Consider the following 13,255-nt stretch of genomic DNA (forward strand, 5'->3'; position numbering starts at 1 on the left):
TTTGAAATCTGGAGTCTTGGAGTTTTGAGAGCTAGATAAAAGGTTACGGAAGGGGCCGTTTAACGATATTCCAACCCTACGAAAGATATGACTAGAGATGTACATACGAATATTCCCATTTCTATCACATAGAGAAATAAAAAATAGAGATTGATACCTACACTGGTTATGTTAAAATCATGTGATGATAAAATGGATACGAGTGTTAATTATGGGATTGGTTCTTCTACACACTATTCCACTGTTGTTTCCTGCATCAACTTCCGTCATCTCGAACCTTTGGTCGTCGGGTGCGTTTGTTACCTACCCAGATTGGACTTAAGTTGCCGTTCAGGAACCGCGAAATTTCCCGCTTGCGTCATAGCCTTTTCTTTTTCTTCATTCTAGCATCTCGTCCTCTTGCGACGGTCATCAATTCAAATGGCCCGTACTACCCGTTCTAGAGCAGTTCGAGAAGTTGCATTACTTGCAGCTGAACTGAGGGGAACCACATACCAAACGCAAGATACAGCTGCTGATGGCCCGTCATCTCAGCACTCCAGAAGGGTCACACGATCAAGAACCGCACCACGACAGCAGCAACCTGATACAACTTCCCAGACGGACTCTCCTAGCGAACCACAAAAGAAACTGAAACAGTCCAGGAAGAGGAAAGCTGCTCCGATACCCAGTGATATCAATGAACTCCCTCACAATCTCGGTTCGGTGCCTACACCTCCCAAGATCGATGGTCAAGTCAACACCAAGCCCAAGACGGAAATCAAAATAGAGGCTGTAGATCCTCTTGCAGGTGACGTGCAGAACACAGTCGACAAAGCCAAAGAGACCCTTGCAGAGCCTCCAGCAGAAAAGAAGAAGCGAGCAAAAAAGGCTGCCTATGGACTGACGCCTGGAATTACTCCCTTCCCCGACTGGAGCCGTCCAACCCCAGAGGAATGTGAAGAGGTCAACCGACTTTTATCCAGCATCCATGGGGAGATCACTCCGCCTGAAATTATCCCTGAGCCGTCGCTGACTGTTACTGGTTGTGGCGAGGTGCCATCTGTGCTTGATGCCCTTATCCGCACTTTGCTTAGCGGAGCCACGACTGGAAAGAACTCTGCTACGGCATTTAGCGGTCTCGTTCAGAAATTCGGTGTTCTTAAAGATGGAATCGGCAAGGGGAGCGTGAACTGGGATGCCGTTCGTCGCGCCTCGGTGAAAGATGTGTATGACGCAATTAAGGCGGGTGGGTTGGCTGATATCAAGAGCAAGAATCTGAAGGCAATACTGGATATGGTCTGCAAGGAGAATCAAGAACGACGGGATATTTTTGTCAAAGGCGAAGACGGCGATGAGTCGCTCAAACCGCTCATCGACAAGCCCGAGGGTGAAAAGAAGTACGAGATCGCGTGTGCGGACCAGAACATCCTCTCCCTCAACCATCTACACAGCTTCAAAACCCAAGAAGTCATGGAAGAACTGGTGAAGTATCCTGGAATCGGACCAAAGACTGCGGCTTGCGTCTCATTGTTTTGTCTAAAGAGGCCATGTTTCGCTGTTGACACCCATATCTTTCGCCTGTCCAAGTGGCTCAACTGGGTACCTCCGGACAAGGCGACGGAAATCACGACTTTCAGTCATCTGGAGGTACGCATCCCAGACCATCTCAAGTATTCGCTTCATCAGCTTTTTATCCGCCATGGGAAGTCCTGTCCCCGGTGTCGAGCTATCACGGGACAATCTTCCGCCGGTTGGGACGAAGGGTGTGTGATAGATCATCTTGTGACAAGAACAGGTAAAAGAAAGGGGCCGCCTGTTAAGGTGGACAAAGAGAGTAAGAAGTCTAAAAGCAGTCAGAAGTCGAAATGATGGAGTAGCTTTTCAGATATATATCTAGGCCAGAAGGGTATGGCCAAGATGTATACAGGATCATGTCACACTACTAGATTACCTACACAAGTAATGATTAAACTCATTAATTCTAATTGAAACATTGCTACCCATATGAAATAAATAATAAGAAATTTAATTGAAGCTGTCAACAGTAGACCAATGGCTGGCACGTGCCCGGCGCATCGGAGGTGCAGATCAAAAACATCGGACCACTTTTTGGTCTCGAGTCCCTTTTCCTTCGCAATCCCCCCAACGCCGGCCTCACAAGCCTTTCCGCCCAATTGTTCTTGTGTGCGCATCAAAATGGAGTGTCTTACTCCGTACATTCCTCCGGCCCTCCTGCCACTGGCAGAGCAGATCCAGAATCAAACCCACACGCTCGGTATCGCCGCCCTTTCACTCAGCGCCGTGCTCCTAGGTTACCTCTTCATTGCATGTAACAGGGAGTCGCCCGCGTCATTCACAGTACCCAATCCACCTGAAATTAGTGATGACTGGACCGGAACAAAATGGGAGGATCTTCCGGAGGGGAGTGAGGAGAAACAAGTAATTGAGGGACAGATTCGCGGGGTGAGTTTCGCTCAAATTACACCCCGAATTCCATTCGCTAGCTGTTTGCTTTCCATTGGATTGAGCTAACCTGTTACTTACGTATAGAAATGGAACGAGAACCTGATTATGAGCTATTGCCCCGCAGACGGACGAGTACTCGGCGCCGGGATCAAGCCTGCGACACCAGACGATGTTGATCGGGCCGTAAATGCGGCAAAGAGAGCGCAGGAACAATGGGCTAGCACTACGTTTGCAGAAAGACGGAGAGTGTTGAAGACTTTGCTAAAGTATGTTTTCCGTTGTGGCAACTCTTGTCCATAATTACTGAATTGACGATTCGCTTTCGCAGATATGTACTGGAACACCAAGATGAAATCGTGATCGCCGCCTGTCTGGACTCTGGAAAGACCAAAGTCGACGCAACGTTCGGCGAAACGCTCGTAACCGCGGAGAAGCTGAAATGGACAATTGATCACGGTGAAAAGGCGCTGATCCCGGACTCGCGACCTACAAATTTCCTCATGATGTATAAGAAGAACCAGGTCATCTACGAGCCTCTTGGTGTTGTGTCGGCATGTGTTTCGTGGAACTACCCCTTCCATAACTTCATTTCGCCGGTGATCAGTGCAATTTTTGCTGGTAACGGAATTGTGGTGAAGCCTTCTGAGCAGACTGCGTGGTCGTCGGCCTATTATTTGGAGGTTATCCGGAGCGCTTTGGAAAGCTGTGGTCATCCTCGCGATCTCGTTCAAAGCGTTGTCTGTTTACCCAAGGTTGCGGATGTATTGACTTCTCACCCCGGTATCTCCCAGATGACTTTCATCGGCTCGAAGCCGGTGGCGCACAAAGTGTGCGAGTCTGCAGCAAAGGCATTGACACCAGTAACGGTCGAGCTAGGCGGAAAGGACCCGTCTGTTATCTTGGATGATAGCAGGACTGTTAGCGAAGTGTCGTCTATTGCTTCAGTTCTCATGCGTGGTGTTTTCCAATCTGCTGGCCAAAACTGTATCGGCGTGGAGCGGGTTATCGCTCTCCCTGCCGTCTACAGCAAACTCCTAGAAATCGTATCGTCACGCATCAAGACCCTCCGCCTCGGCTCAATCCTCCTCGACACCAAACCCAACAATCCCCACGGAAAGCCCGGCGCCCCCGACGTGGGTGCCATGATCTCCCCGGCCTCATTCACTCGCCTCGAATCCTTAATCGACGACGCAGTGAAACAAGGCGCCCGTCTCATCGCCGGCGGTAAACAGTTCGCCCACCCACACCACACTCTCGGCCACTACTTCGCACCTACCCTTATCGCAGACGTCACCCCGTCCATGGAGATCGCGCAAACCGAGCTCTTCGCTCCCGTCTTTCTCATGATGCGCGCTACCTCCGTATCAGACGCCATCGAGATCGCAAACTCCACAGACTACGGCCTCGGCGCATCCGTCTTCGGCTACAACACCCGCGATGTCAGTGCCTGCGTACGCGGCATCAAAGCCGGCATGGTTTCCGTCAACGACTTCGGAAGCTATTACGCTGTGCAACTGCCGTTTGGCGGAGTCAAGGGGTCCGGATACGGTCGATTTGCTGGTGAAGAGGGTCTCCGCGGCGTGAGTAATATCAAGGCGATTTGCGTGGATCGGTTTCCGAGGGTCATGGCTACTCGCATCCCCCCCAGAGTTGACTACCCTATTCAGAAGGGCGATAGTGACAAGCAGAATGGGAAGGGCGCGTTCGAGATGTGTAAGGGAGTTGTTGAGACAGGGTACCAGCTTACACTTGCCGGACGGGTTAAGGGGATTTTCAGGTTGTTGGGGAATATGTAAACATATTCAAGACTTCGATCCTCTGTATTCTAGTACTATATAACCTAATTTAATCAATCTAATACATCGATAGACACATGCAATCAAATTCCCCAAGATTGACGCTCTTCATTAATTATTACGATTACAGGCCAGAGCAAAATTCCATGGCCTCTACGACTATTCACTTTGTTACTCCTTTTAGTCTTCCCTATGCCAAGAATTCTCAGAATCCCAAATATCAATCCCATCCAACAACGCCAACGACATCCCAGCAAGCTGATGCGAAACAATATGGCAATGCAAGAGCGACGCCATCTTCCCAGTAACAAAATACCTCACGACAATCCAAGCGCCCTCCGACACCCTCGAGTCAAAGAAGTCCGTGACAAAGGTATCTCTCAGCGCAGCTCTCTTGTCTATAAAGAAGAACTCGGGCTTCTCAATCTCCGCCTGGGCAACATTCTCCCACTTGAATTTCCCAGTCCCGGTACCGATAATGTACGCTCGGTTTCCGTGCTTGTGGATCGGGTGAGGTGGGTGGATGGGGTCGTGCTCGCTGGCTTCGATTTCAATGACGATATCGACCCAGGTGTTGTTTTTGGTGGTGAAGGCGTATTTCGGTGCTATCACGCTGAGAGGGTCGGATTCAAAGAGAAGGGGTGTTGAGTCGGTCATTTCAACCTGGTATAGGACGTGGTTGGCTAGTGACCAGGCCCAGGAGTGCCCAACGCGGGTCATCGTCGTGCGGAGCGTTGTCGAGACCTCGGACGATGGAGGCGGCGGCGGAACACCGAATGGCGGGAGGTTCTCTGTGAAGAGGAGCTTGCGGACGTCTGCGGTGGTGTTTTGACCACCGTAGTCCATGTATCCCTGGGTACGTGGGCCAATGGACGACTTATAAGGAGGGTGGTTCGCGTTCGACTTGTCCTGGTTCGCGTAAGATAGGTAGGCATATGTGCTTATTACTTGATCGCCTCCGTCGACTGAGACGCGGATAGCGTAGTCGCCCGGTTGCTGGTCAAGCTTGATCATGGCCGAATACCGAGCTCCGCTGTATATGGCTATTATTTCGACTTCACGGGGTTCAACGAGTTGGCCGTCAACTTCATAGACCCACATCGGATGTTTGTCCACGGAGACTGTAATTCCCTTTTGCGGTGAAGCATTGATGAAGTTAAGGCTTGCCCAGCCATTCTTTTCGGGGTTGACTGTGATGATTGGTGTTTCACTGGTGGACTCAGTACAGTTGAATACAACAGGGCCGGGGACTGCGGAGAGGTTCCAGTTGCCCCAGTCGCCTTGGACGTTGTAGAGGTCTGGTTGGAGGCAGCTATAGTCATATATATAAGTCTCTTGTGTGTTTTTGGAACTATAAATGTAAAATGGGAGATACATACCCCTTCTCCGTAAGGTTTGAACCCTCGAGAACAGCCTGGATCCCAGGATCGCTCACTGATTCGAGGTATTGGTATCCAGGGCACCAAACTGACCCATGTCCGTTAACGATGAGGCCATCCACACAACTATGTTTTCGATTTAAGTTAAACGATGTCAACGAGCAAAGAGGAGGGGGAAAATTTCACATACAAGATATTGTACCCAGAATTAAGCGCAACTTGGTTATACTCCTCCGAAGTGAGATACGTCCAGTCTGTAACAAGAACCAGACTGGGGTCGTCCTCTGCCACCTTCATTTGCCTCAACTCATTTGGATCTTGTGTGATCGCCGAGTAAGGTCGCGCAGCATCCGATTTGCGGCTGTGGACTCATGATTAGTGGCAATTCTCTGCCTACTTGAACTTGGGAAACATAATTGTGGAGAATTAGACGTACCGAATATACAGCGCCCCTATCTGCCCATCCTGCATGACTCCCTTGTAATGGGAATGATACCAATATGTACCGGCAGGGTAGGCCTTGAATCGATACAGGTATGTGTCCCCCGGTTCAATGGGTGATTGTGATAGACCTGGAACTCCATCTGACCAGGGTGTCTCTCGCATTCTGCAACAGAAGCGTGTTAGAAAGGTCTAGTCTGCTTATACAGGATGGAACAGCAGTACGTACTCTACACCATGATAATGAACCGTTGTATTGAAGGGGAGTTTGTTGATGACAAGAACCTATCAGCCAATTAGTCCCATTTTCTCTTATCACTCGAATCTCTATGTAAAGAGGGTCGGGCTGTGTGCTACCTCAACATCGTCGTCTTCATCGAAGACCAAGTCGGGACCAGGGAAATCTCCATTCGTGAAGACCATGTCGCGTTTCTGGCCGCCATTTGGAGATCCCTTTTCCCACGTCAACTCGAGTGTTTTTTGCACAAGTTTGGCGTGCGAGAGGGCGAAATTCAGCGCCAGGAGCGGGTAGGTGACAGTGGAAAAACGCATGGCTGGAGCCTGAGAGGACCAGGAAGACGATTAAGTTTAGGGTCGTGTGTCATGATGTCTGGCATGTGGGTGTGCGTCTTAATATACAGGTTCTGTTCATCTATTTGCATTTCCAGGGTGTTTTATTGGAATGCAGGAAAGGGCCTGGGCGATGTTTTCGGCAAGGGGGTATAGTTTGGCTTTTTTTTAAGTTCTCAAGGGTTGGAGTGCTTGCACAGCCTTCGTAGGCCGATACATACGTCCGTCGAATAACTAATATAATCGGAATGCTGGGCTCACAAACAAAACATTCCCCATGGGCATGGTGCCATGAAAATGCCATTGAGCGCACATAGTCGGATATTTCTTCCGTTTAATTAAATCAACCATCTCAAATCTGGCAGGAACATGGTAGATTCTGTCTGGCTCAACCTTTCACGGCCCATTCACTTGAGAAATCATAGGGCGACTCTCCCATCCACGTATCCAGTCCCTCCATATCCAAAACATCGCGAAGATACCGAAGTGCTATCGGAAGCTGGGTGGCGATGCCACCGAGGTAGAACATTGACCCATTAACAGGGTCATTAGTTGCCGCCTTAATCCGCTCCGGTAGCTGCAGCATGAAATCCAGTAGCCACGGTCCAAATGAGCCATCCAATTCCATTGCCCACTGCGTGATCTCCGAGTCATCCGCAGGAAGAGACTCGGCACTCGCGCGGAGTAAAAGTTGAAAGATGTTGGGGTCATCACGCGCAACGCGGACAGCAGTACGAAAATGTTCCGGTAGTATCATATACGGAAGAGTTTGGGTTGCCGACGTGTTCTCGCCGCGGAAGGTGTACTCATCAATTTTGAGGAGCGTCGCTAATGCAGCAGCATGATGCTCTATCAAAGCCGTGTGTATGCCTTGCTGAATTGCTTCGCGAGAAAAAGAGATATCTGTCGACGCTACATCCGAGCGGTTAAATCCACTAGCCATGCGAACGATCTCGAGGAAACGAGCGTGGTTGTCGCTAAAACCTACTGCCGTGCCGCTCAAAAGTTTGTCAGGAATCCCCAAGACACCAATAATTGGATGGGTTGTTTGCTGCTCCGTTTCAAGGCACGTCACAGTTATCGACACAAAAGGTGTAATCAACAACGTGTAATGGTTTTCATCCTTATCGGCGCCCTTGAAGCTGTACGTGTCGTTCTTCTGGGCCAGCAGAAGACGAAGGTTATCCAGTGAATCACCGGTCATCTGAAGGCCTGCATTGAGCCAATGTCGCTGGACAGTCAAGCGCATCAGGTCTGGAAGATAGGACAGTAGTCGCTCAATGGTACACCATCGGCAACGAAGGACGTTGTTTTGAAGATGCCGGCGCTCGCTCCGCAGCAACTGGGAATAGTCCAATGGCCTCAGGAGTCTCAGTATCTCTGATTCGCTAGTAGCTGCAGCTGCAGCTTCAGGTGTACTTGGGCCTATTTCTGGTGTTGCTGGATCCTGGGACATGAGCGATGTTTGCGCGTATGAATCATCCCAGAGTGCCAGCAGGGTCAGAGCGCGGTAAACTCGCTCGCTAGAAACAGCGTCAGAAATAGACTGTGAGCATCGTGGCAGATTCACATTCAGGGAGTACAGAAAGATCTTCTCGATCAGCTCGACCGGAAGAGACTCCAGTCTAGATAGTCTGTTTCGAGGTTTCGGCAGCGGCGGTCGAGCCACGAGAAGCCGGGCCCGCTTGGAGCCTGAAGACTGAGACCTAGAATGTTTGGCTTGTAGCGATAGCATGGGTCTTCCACCCTTCGGTCCAGATGCTATCGGCTTGGGGACGCCATCGCTGGCGGCCCAAGGTCTCTTCCTGCGCCCGCGTGTCCTAATTGGCGTGAGCATGCCTTGCTAGAATGGTCGTGTCATTTCAAATGTCGGTACAAGACATGATTGATATCCCCGCCTTTGGGCACTTGGTGTGGACAGGAGAGCTCTTTTGCCAACTAACACTGGGAGACGGTAGAAAACAGATGCGTCCCGAAACGGAAATTAGGGCTTGTCAGGTGACATCCATCTCCTTTTAGGTATATCCTGCAGCCCTAGCACTAGCCCCTTTTGAATGACGCTTCGTGACGTCATACATATTAAATTGCGAACACCACCAAGACCGTTGAGAATTGTTGGATGGCGCAGATCAGCTTTTCAAGGGCGCTTTAGTGGCAATATGAATGTGTCCCGTGGTGGAATTGACAGCCATGTCATGTTGCAGGGGTTCCACAATGCCCTGCATGATTCGGCCAAAGGTCGCTCAGGACCGGATTGAAGGCGTCGCTATGACGGAATCAAGCCAGACATTTTCAGGTTCAGGGTTGAGGTACAGGATTGTGATAAACGACATATCGTCATTTCTCCTTCATTGTCTATATCGGACCTTGCCTATCACTTGCTTCAACGTCATTCTTCATTTTACTGAGGATTGCTCTAATTATATGTATCTCCCTCAAATAGTATATATATTTCAAACGCCCGATCTTTGACAGCTACCATCATGCTTCCTTACGAACAATCAACACATTCTACTGCGTCTTCAAGCTATTCAAACCATAATATCACTTCTACAAATAACTCTCAACCATCCTCTCCGAGCTCGAAGTCTCTTCTAAAACAAAAATAAACTACAACCAACTCAACCTTCAAAATGGGTGCCGTCTTTTCTTGTGTACGTCAAATTCATTCTAATATGCATTTCCTCTGAAATCCCGTCCCTTTCTAACTTATCCATTGCAGATAGCGGACCTCTTCCGCTCCATCGGTGCATGCATCATGGGTGTCGTGAACGCCATTGCAACCGGTATCAAGGTCGTCATCAACGGCATCGTCTCAGTCCTCGGCGTCCTCGTCTCATGCCTTACCTGCGGATATTGCGGACGGAAAAGGCGGGGCACACGAGGGACGCATCATAGATCGCGGGCAGTATTTTAGTCCAGTCTGTCGCTAAAGACTGTGACGGGCTTGTATATCGGTCGACATGATATGAGTGATGACTTGATGCCCTTCTTTGGTTCTTTCTTTTTTTGAGCTTCCTGTTTCGAGTCTAGTATGCAATAGTACCCCTGATTTGCGCTGGAAACGCCATGGTTTTGGTTTGCTTTATCTTATGGGAAGCGGGGATAATGGTTGTACGATATGATATCCTTTTCAGTCCCTTTCGTTTAGGTCAATAGACATTTCAACGCTCTACTATGCCATCGCACTTGGATAATAACGTCCTTTCGTAGTTATTCTTTATGTTGGCCAAATTGTTACTTGGTTTATCAAAGATCATCACCATAGGCTGGCCCAGTTCACCTAATAAATTCTTATCATACGCATATCGTATCTGTCGGCATGTGCATCTAGATGGTGGATCCATATTGAGATGTACGAAAGCCTAGACCAGGCTCTATTTGACGGCAGCTCGCAGTAACTGCAGGAAAGCTACTTGCGCTATGCACATCTACGGCCACTCGGGATTTACGAAATCGGTCCAAAATCTAGTACCGTGGTGGCTACAGCGTGCCACGGCGAAAGCTAAGGGCTTACGATGCCACACAAGAGGTACAGCTGTGGTACCTGACATGGGCGCTTATCGGATGGGAAAGTGACCGTCTCACGCGATTAGGCGATGGGTAAGACCGTTGTAGACGAGTGGGCGATCAAGCAGTGACAGTCGGTATTGATGTGGCGGGTCGAGAGGGTGGGTTTTGGGGTCGAAGGGCCCCTAATTTGAGCAATGTCGGATCAGAATCAGACAAGGTAGAGGGCCAGTCCATAGCCAGTATCGTCGATCGAGCAAGCGGTATGATATCCTCCACTTCAATCACAAAACAATGCATCCCAAGCCCGACCACGCGCGAGGGGCAAAAAAAAAAAAAAAAAAAGATGGAGGAAGAAAATCAGGATGTGATTCTCATAAGATTCCTGGATCTCTAGCAAACAGAAATTAAAGGTCCGAATGGCTCCGTTTCCGCCATCATGAAATCATTATTCATGGCGCCGCAATTCCCATCGGTAGGTATCCGTACAATCGAATATTTCCCCCATAGCCATGCGCAATTGAAACCGAACCAGAACCCGAACTCGTCCTTCATTCTTCCATTTTGATTGCCTCCCACGTCGTTATCACGTTCACTGCGTTTACCGGAGACGGCGGGCCTCACGTTCGGATTCGAGCAGGCAGAGGATGTCGTCAACACGGACTGAAGAAAAATTCCCTATTAGTATGTCCCTTCACACAATTCATGTATTTCTTTCGCCCATCGGATTGGGCTTTTCTGCAGGTCGCAAGTAAAATATTGTAGACGTACCGGGTCCCTTGACGTTACGGATGATAGAACGGGACTGGTCATCCATGAACTCGACGCGCACCTGGGTGACACCACCGCGAGAACCTATAATTCAAGCCCATTAGCCTCCTTATCATTGGTATTTCCTCCCAGACCAGTGGCGCTCCGACGAGCATCGACATGCCGCCGCCGTGGTCGTCGCCGCCAGCCAGCCAGAGGCTCTTCATTGTATCGATCGAGGTTGCATACCGGTACGGCCAAGGACACGGGTCACCTTCACCAGCTTAGTGGGAGTCTTGGAAGCATCCATTTTGACAGGTAGGAAATCCGGGAAAGCTGGATGTGCTGAAATTGAACGAGGGAGGGTGGACGAGTTGAGGATGCGATGTCGTTGTCGGATTCCCGCTTTGGTCGGTATAGGTAGAAAATGTGCAAAATTGATTTTTAGTGCGTCGGGGCAGGGTTTGGGGGGCGGAACCCTCGGGAAAGAGCTGGCCTATCAGCGCCAAGGATTTGGTCCGGCCGACCAACCTTCCCATCTAGGAATAAAGACAACCTCGACTTTAGTACATCGCGTCTGGATTTAAGGTATTGATCGGTCGGGTCCTTCCTATTTTCTGTCTCGCTTACCTAGAGCACCCATATGTGATTATTATTGAAGAGAATAGAGACACTGCGAAGGCCCCACCGCTCGCGAGCTCGAAGTACCTGGGCAGCTACCTACTCTAAGCCTGTCGATGTTTCTTCCGACTATATTATAAATATACGAGCATTATAAACTATATTCGCAGCCATTATTGTCACTGGTCTCGGTTCTCTTCCCGTCGCGGGCCTGCTAAACAAGACCTCGAAGAGATGATTGTTGTTAATACCTTGATATGCTTGTATCGGTACTTGTCGAGGAACAAATAATGTAAACCGGTTCATGCAAATATAAGACATCATAACCAATGAAGTTTATCGTTTTGTTGTCTAGATACAAGCCAAATTAACTGGTAAAGGCTAAGGCATAAAACATCGGTCCGACTAAGACCTTCTCATGACTACGATTTGATAGACTTCAAATAACTTCTAAATTGAACAGGTTCTATACACAACCCGACAATCGTATCACACTGCCAGGTATAGAGCTAAATTCGCTTGACTGGGAAGGAAATAGTTGTCGTGTGATGAAATTGGTCGAGGGATAAGGGTAACAAAAAAGTGATACAAGAGATGCGCCAATTTAAACGACGGACATGTCGCCAAAGCGTTCCTAGTGAAAGGGTCAGTAAATTGCGAAAAACGGCAATAACATAGGTATGTCTATAGCGGAAACTAACCTTGTATCCGGCGGGCATCCATCGGCCCTTGGAGACAAGGGAGGAGGTCTTCTCGTCGATCTCGGGCTGAGCGGCAGCAACCTCGTCCTAGAGTGAACAAGTTAATAAACCACGCCCGACAGTTTCAACATAAATGTGTTATATAGGGAAAAACATACAACAGTGAGTTCATCGAAGGGACGGGCGGTCTCGATGTTCTCAAGGGTCTTCTCGAGGTTGCGGAGTTCAGCCTCAACCTTGCCCTTGGTCTGCTCAGCGCTCTGGACAGCCTGGGACTCGAAGGCATCAATGGCCTTCAGCTGGCGGGCAACATCGTAGGTGGCGGGCTTGAAGTTCTTGAACTGGTTCTCGATCTCATCGACGACAGCCTGGTTCTTCAGGACGTTGCGGTAACGGGCGAAGTCGACGGTCTGGGGCTGCTCAGAAAGGAGCTGGACCTTGCGGCGCGCATCGTCGTTACGCTTCTTGAAAGCCTGCAGAGAGGCAGCGGTCTGGCCGCGGAGGCCGAGGGAGCTGGTCGTCTTGACCCAGTCGATCTTGAGAGCGGCGCTACGCTGTAAGCCGGATGGTTAGCGAGCCCAATCCAACGCGATATAAGTTGACACTGAAGGTGAAATGATCGAAGCAACATACGGCAGCCATTTTGAGTGGTGGGGTGGAGGGGGGATGTTTAAAGGAGACGTTTGACGTGCAAAGCTGGACGTTCCGGGATGAGGGTTGATTCGGCAAGGTTTGGGATGGAGGTGGTCATCACGTGACCCCCATGTTCCCGTGTTCCGAATTGACGCGAACACCTTCATCATGAGAGTCGCGAGAGTGGCATTGGGAATAAAATTTCAATGAGACTTTATTCGGACTTGAATATTATTATTTGGAAAATATACTGGCCGTGTTCAGCGCTGCAAAAAAGGTGGTGGTTCATTCATTTTGCTTTGGACTAAATGATTTACACTATGAAGCCGGACGGACTTCCGAGGGAATATCAACCTGATTCCAAACCCCAGAAATACATTCGACCATACTGGCTAGACACATTCAG

At 49.5% G+C, this 13,255-nt stretch overlaps 7 protein-coding genes across 7 annotated transcripts; 3 read left to right on the top strand and 4 right to left on the bottom strand.

The window, feature by feature from the left end:
* Positions 1-420: 420 nt before the first annotated feature.
* Positions 421-1,851, top strand: APUU_10615S (endonuclease III domain-containing protein; the record flags this gene model as incomplete). Its single annotated transcript, XM_041702763.1, has 1 exon — positions 421-1,851. One exon carries the CDS (start codon positions 421-423, stop codon positions 1,849-1,851), a length of 1,431 nt encoding a protein of 476 aa, XP_041549981.1.
* Positions 1,852-2,178: 327 nt separating this feature from the next.
* MSC7 (aldehyde dehydrogenase family protein) lies at positions 2,179-4,244 on the top strand (the record flags this gene model as incomplete). The annotated part of the gene is made up of 3 exons (XM_041702774.1): positions 2,179-2,445; positions 2,533-2,714; positions 2,777-4,244. The coding sequence occupies 3 exons, from the start codon at positions 2,179-2,181 to the stop codon at positions 4,242-4,244; spliced, it is 1,917 nt and encodes a 638-aa protein (XP_041549982.1).
* Positions 4,245-4,424: 180 nt separating this feature from the next.
* Positions 4,425-6,616, bottom strand: APUU_10617A (multicopper oxidase; the record flags this gene model as incomplete). The annotated part of the gene is made up of 6 exons (XM_041702785.1): positions 4,425-5,556; positions 5,624-5,749; positions 5,814-5,984; positions 6,060-6,230; positions 6,294-6,349; positions 6,422-6,616. The coding sequence occupies 6 exons, from the start codon at positions 6,614-6,616 to the stop codon at positions 4,425-4,427; spliced, it is 1,851 nt and encodes a 616-aa protein (XP_041549983.1).
* A 406-nt stretch (positions 6,617-7,022) lies between these two features.
* On the bottom strand, positions 7,023-8,471 carry APUU_10618A (uncharacterized protein; the record flags this gene model as incomplete). Its single annotated transcript, XM_041702796.1, has 1 exon — positions 7,023-8,471. One exon carries the CDS (start codon positions 8,469-8,471, stop codon positions 7,023-7,025), a length of 1,449 nt encoding a protein of 482 aa, XP_041549984.1.
* A 796-nt stretch (positions 8,472-9,267) lies between these two features.
* Positions 9,268-9,551, top strand: APUU_10619S (uncharacterized protein; the record flags this gene model as incomplete). Its single annotated transcript, XM_041702807.1, has 2 exons — positions 9,268-9,288; positions 9,357-9,551. The coding sequence occupies 2 exons, from the start codon at positions 9,268-9,270 to the stop codon at positions 9,549-9,551; spliced, it is 216 nt and encodes a 71-aa protein (XP_041549985.1).
* A 1,194-nt stretch (positions 9,552-10,745) lies between these two features.
* On the bottom strand, positions 10,746-11,204 carry RPS28A (40S ribosomal protein eS28; the record flags this gene model as incomplete). Its single annotated transcript, XM_041702819.1, has 3 exons — positions 10,746-10,807; positions 10,916-10,999; positions 11,144-11,204. The coding sequence occupies 3 exons, from the start codon at positions 11,202-11,204 to the stop codon at positions 10,746-10,748; spliced, it is 207 nt and encodes a 68-aa protein (XP_041549986.1).
* A 915-nt stretch (positions 11,205-12,119) lies between these two features.
* On the bottom strand, positions 12,120-12,858 carry ATP7 (F1F0 ATP synthase subunit d; the record flags this gene model as incomplete). Its single annotated transcript, XM_041702830.1, has 4 exons — positions 12,120-12,149; positions 12,217-12,303; positions 12,375-12,770; positions 12,850-12,858. 4 exons carry the CDS (start codon positions 12,856-12,858, stop codon positions 12,120-12,122), a joined length of 522 nt encoding a protein of 173 aa, XP_041549987.1.
* Between the last annotated feature and the right edge of the window lie 397 nt (positions 12,859-13,255).

Source organism: Aspergillus puulaauensis, chromosome 1 (assembly GCF_016861865.1).
Source record: "Aspergillus puulaauensis MK2 DNA, chromosome 1, nearly complete sequence".
NCBI lineage: Eukaryota > Fungi > Ascomycota > Eurotiomycetes > Eurotiales > Aspergillaceae > Aspergillus > Aspergillus puulaauensis.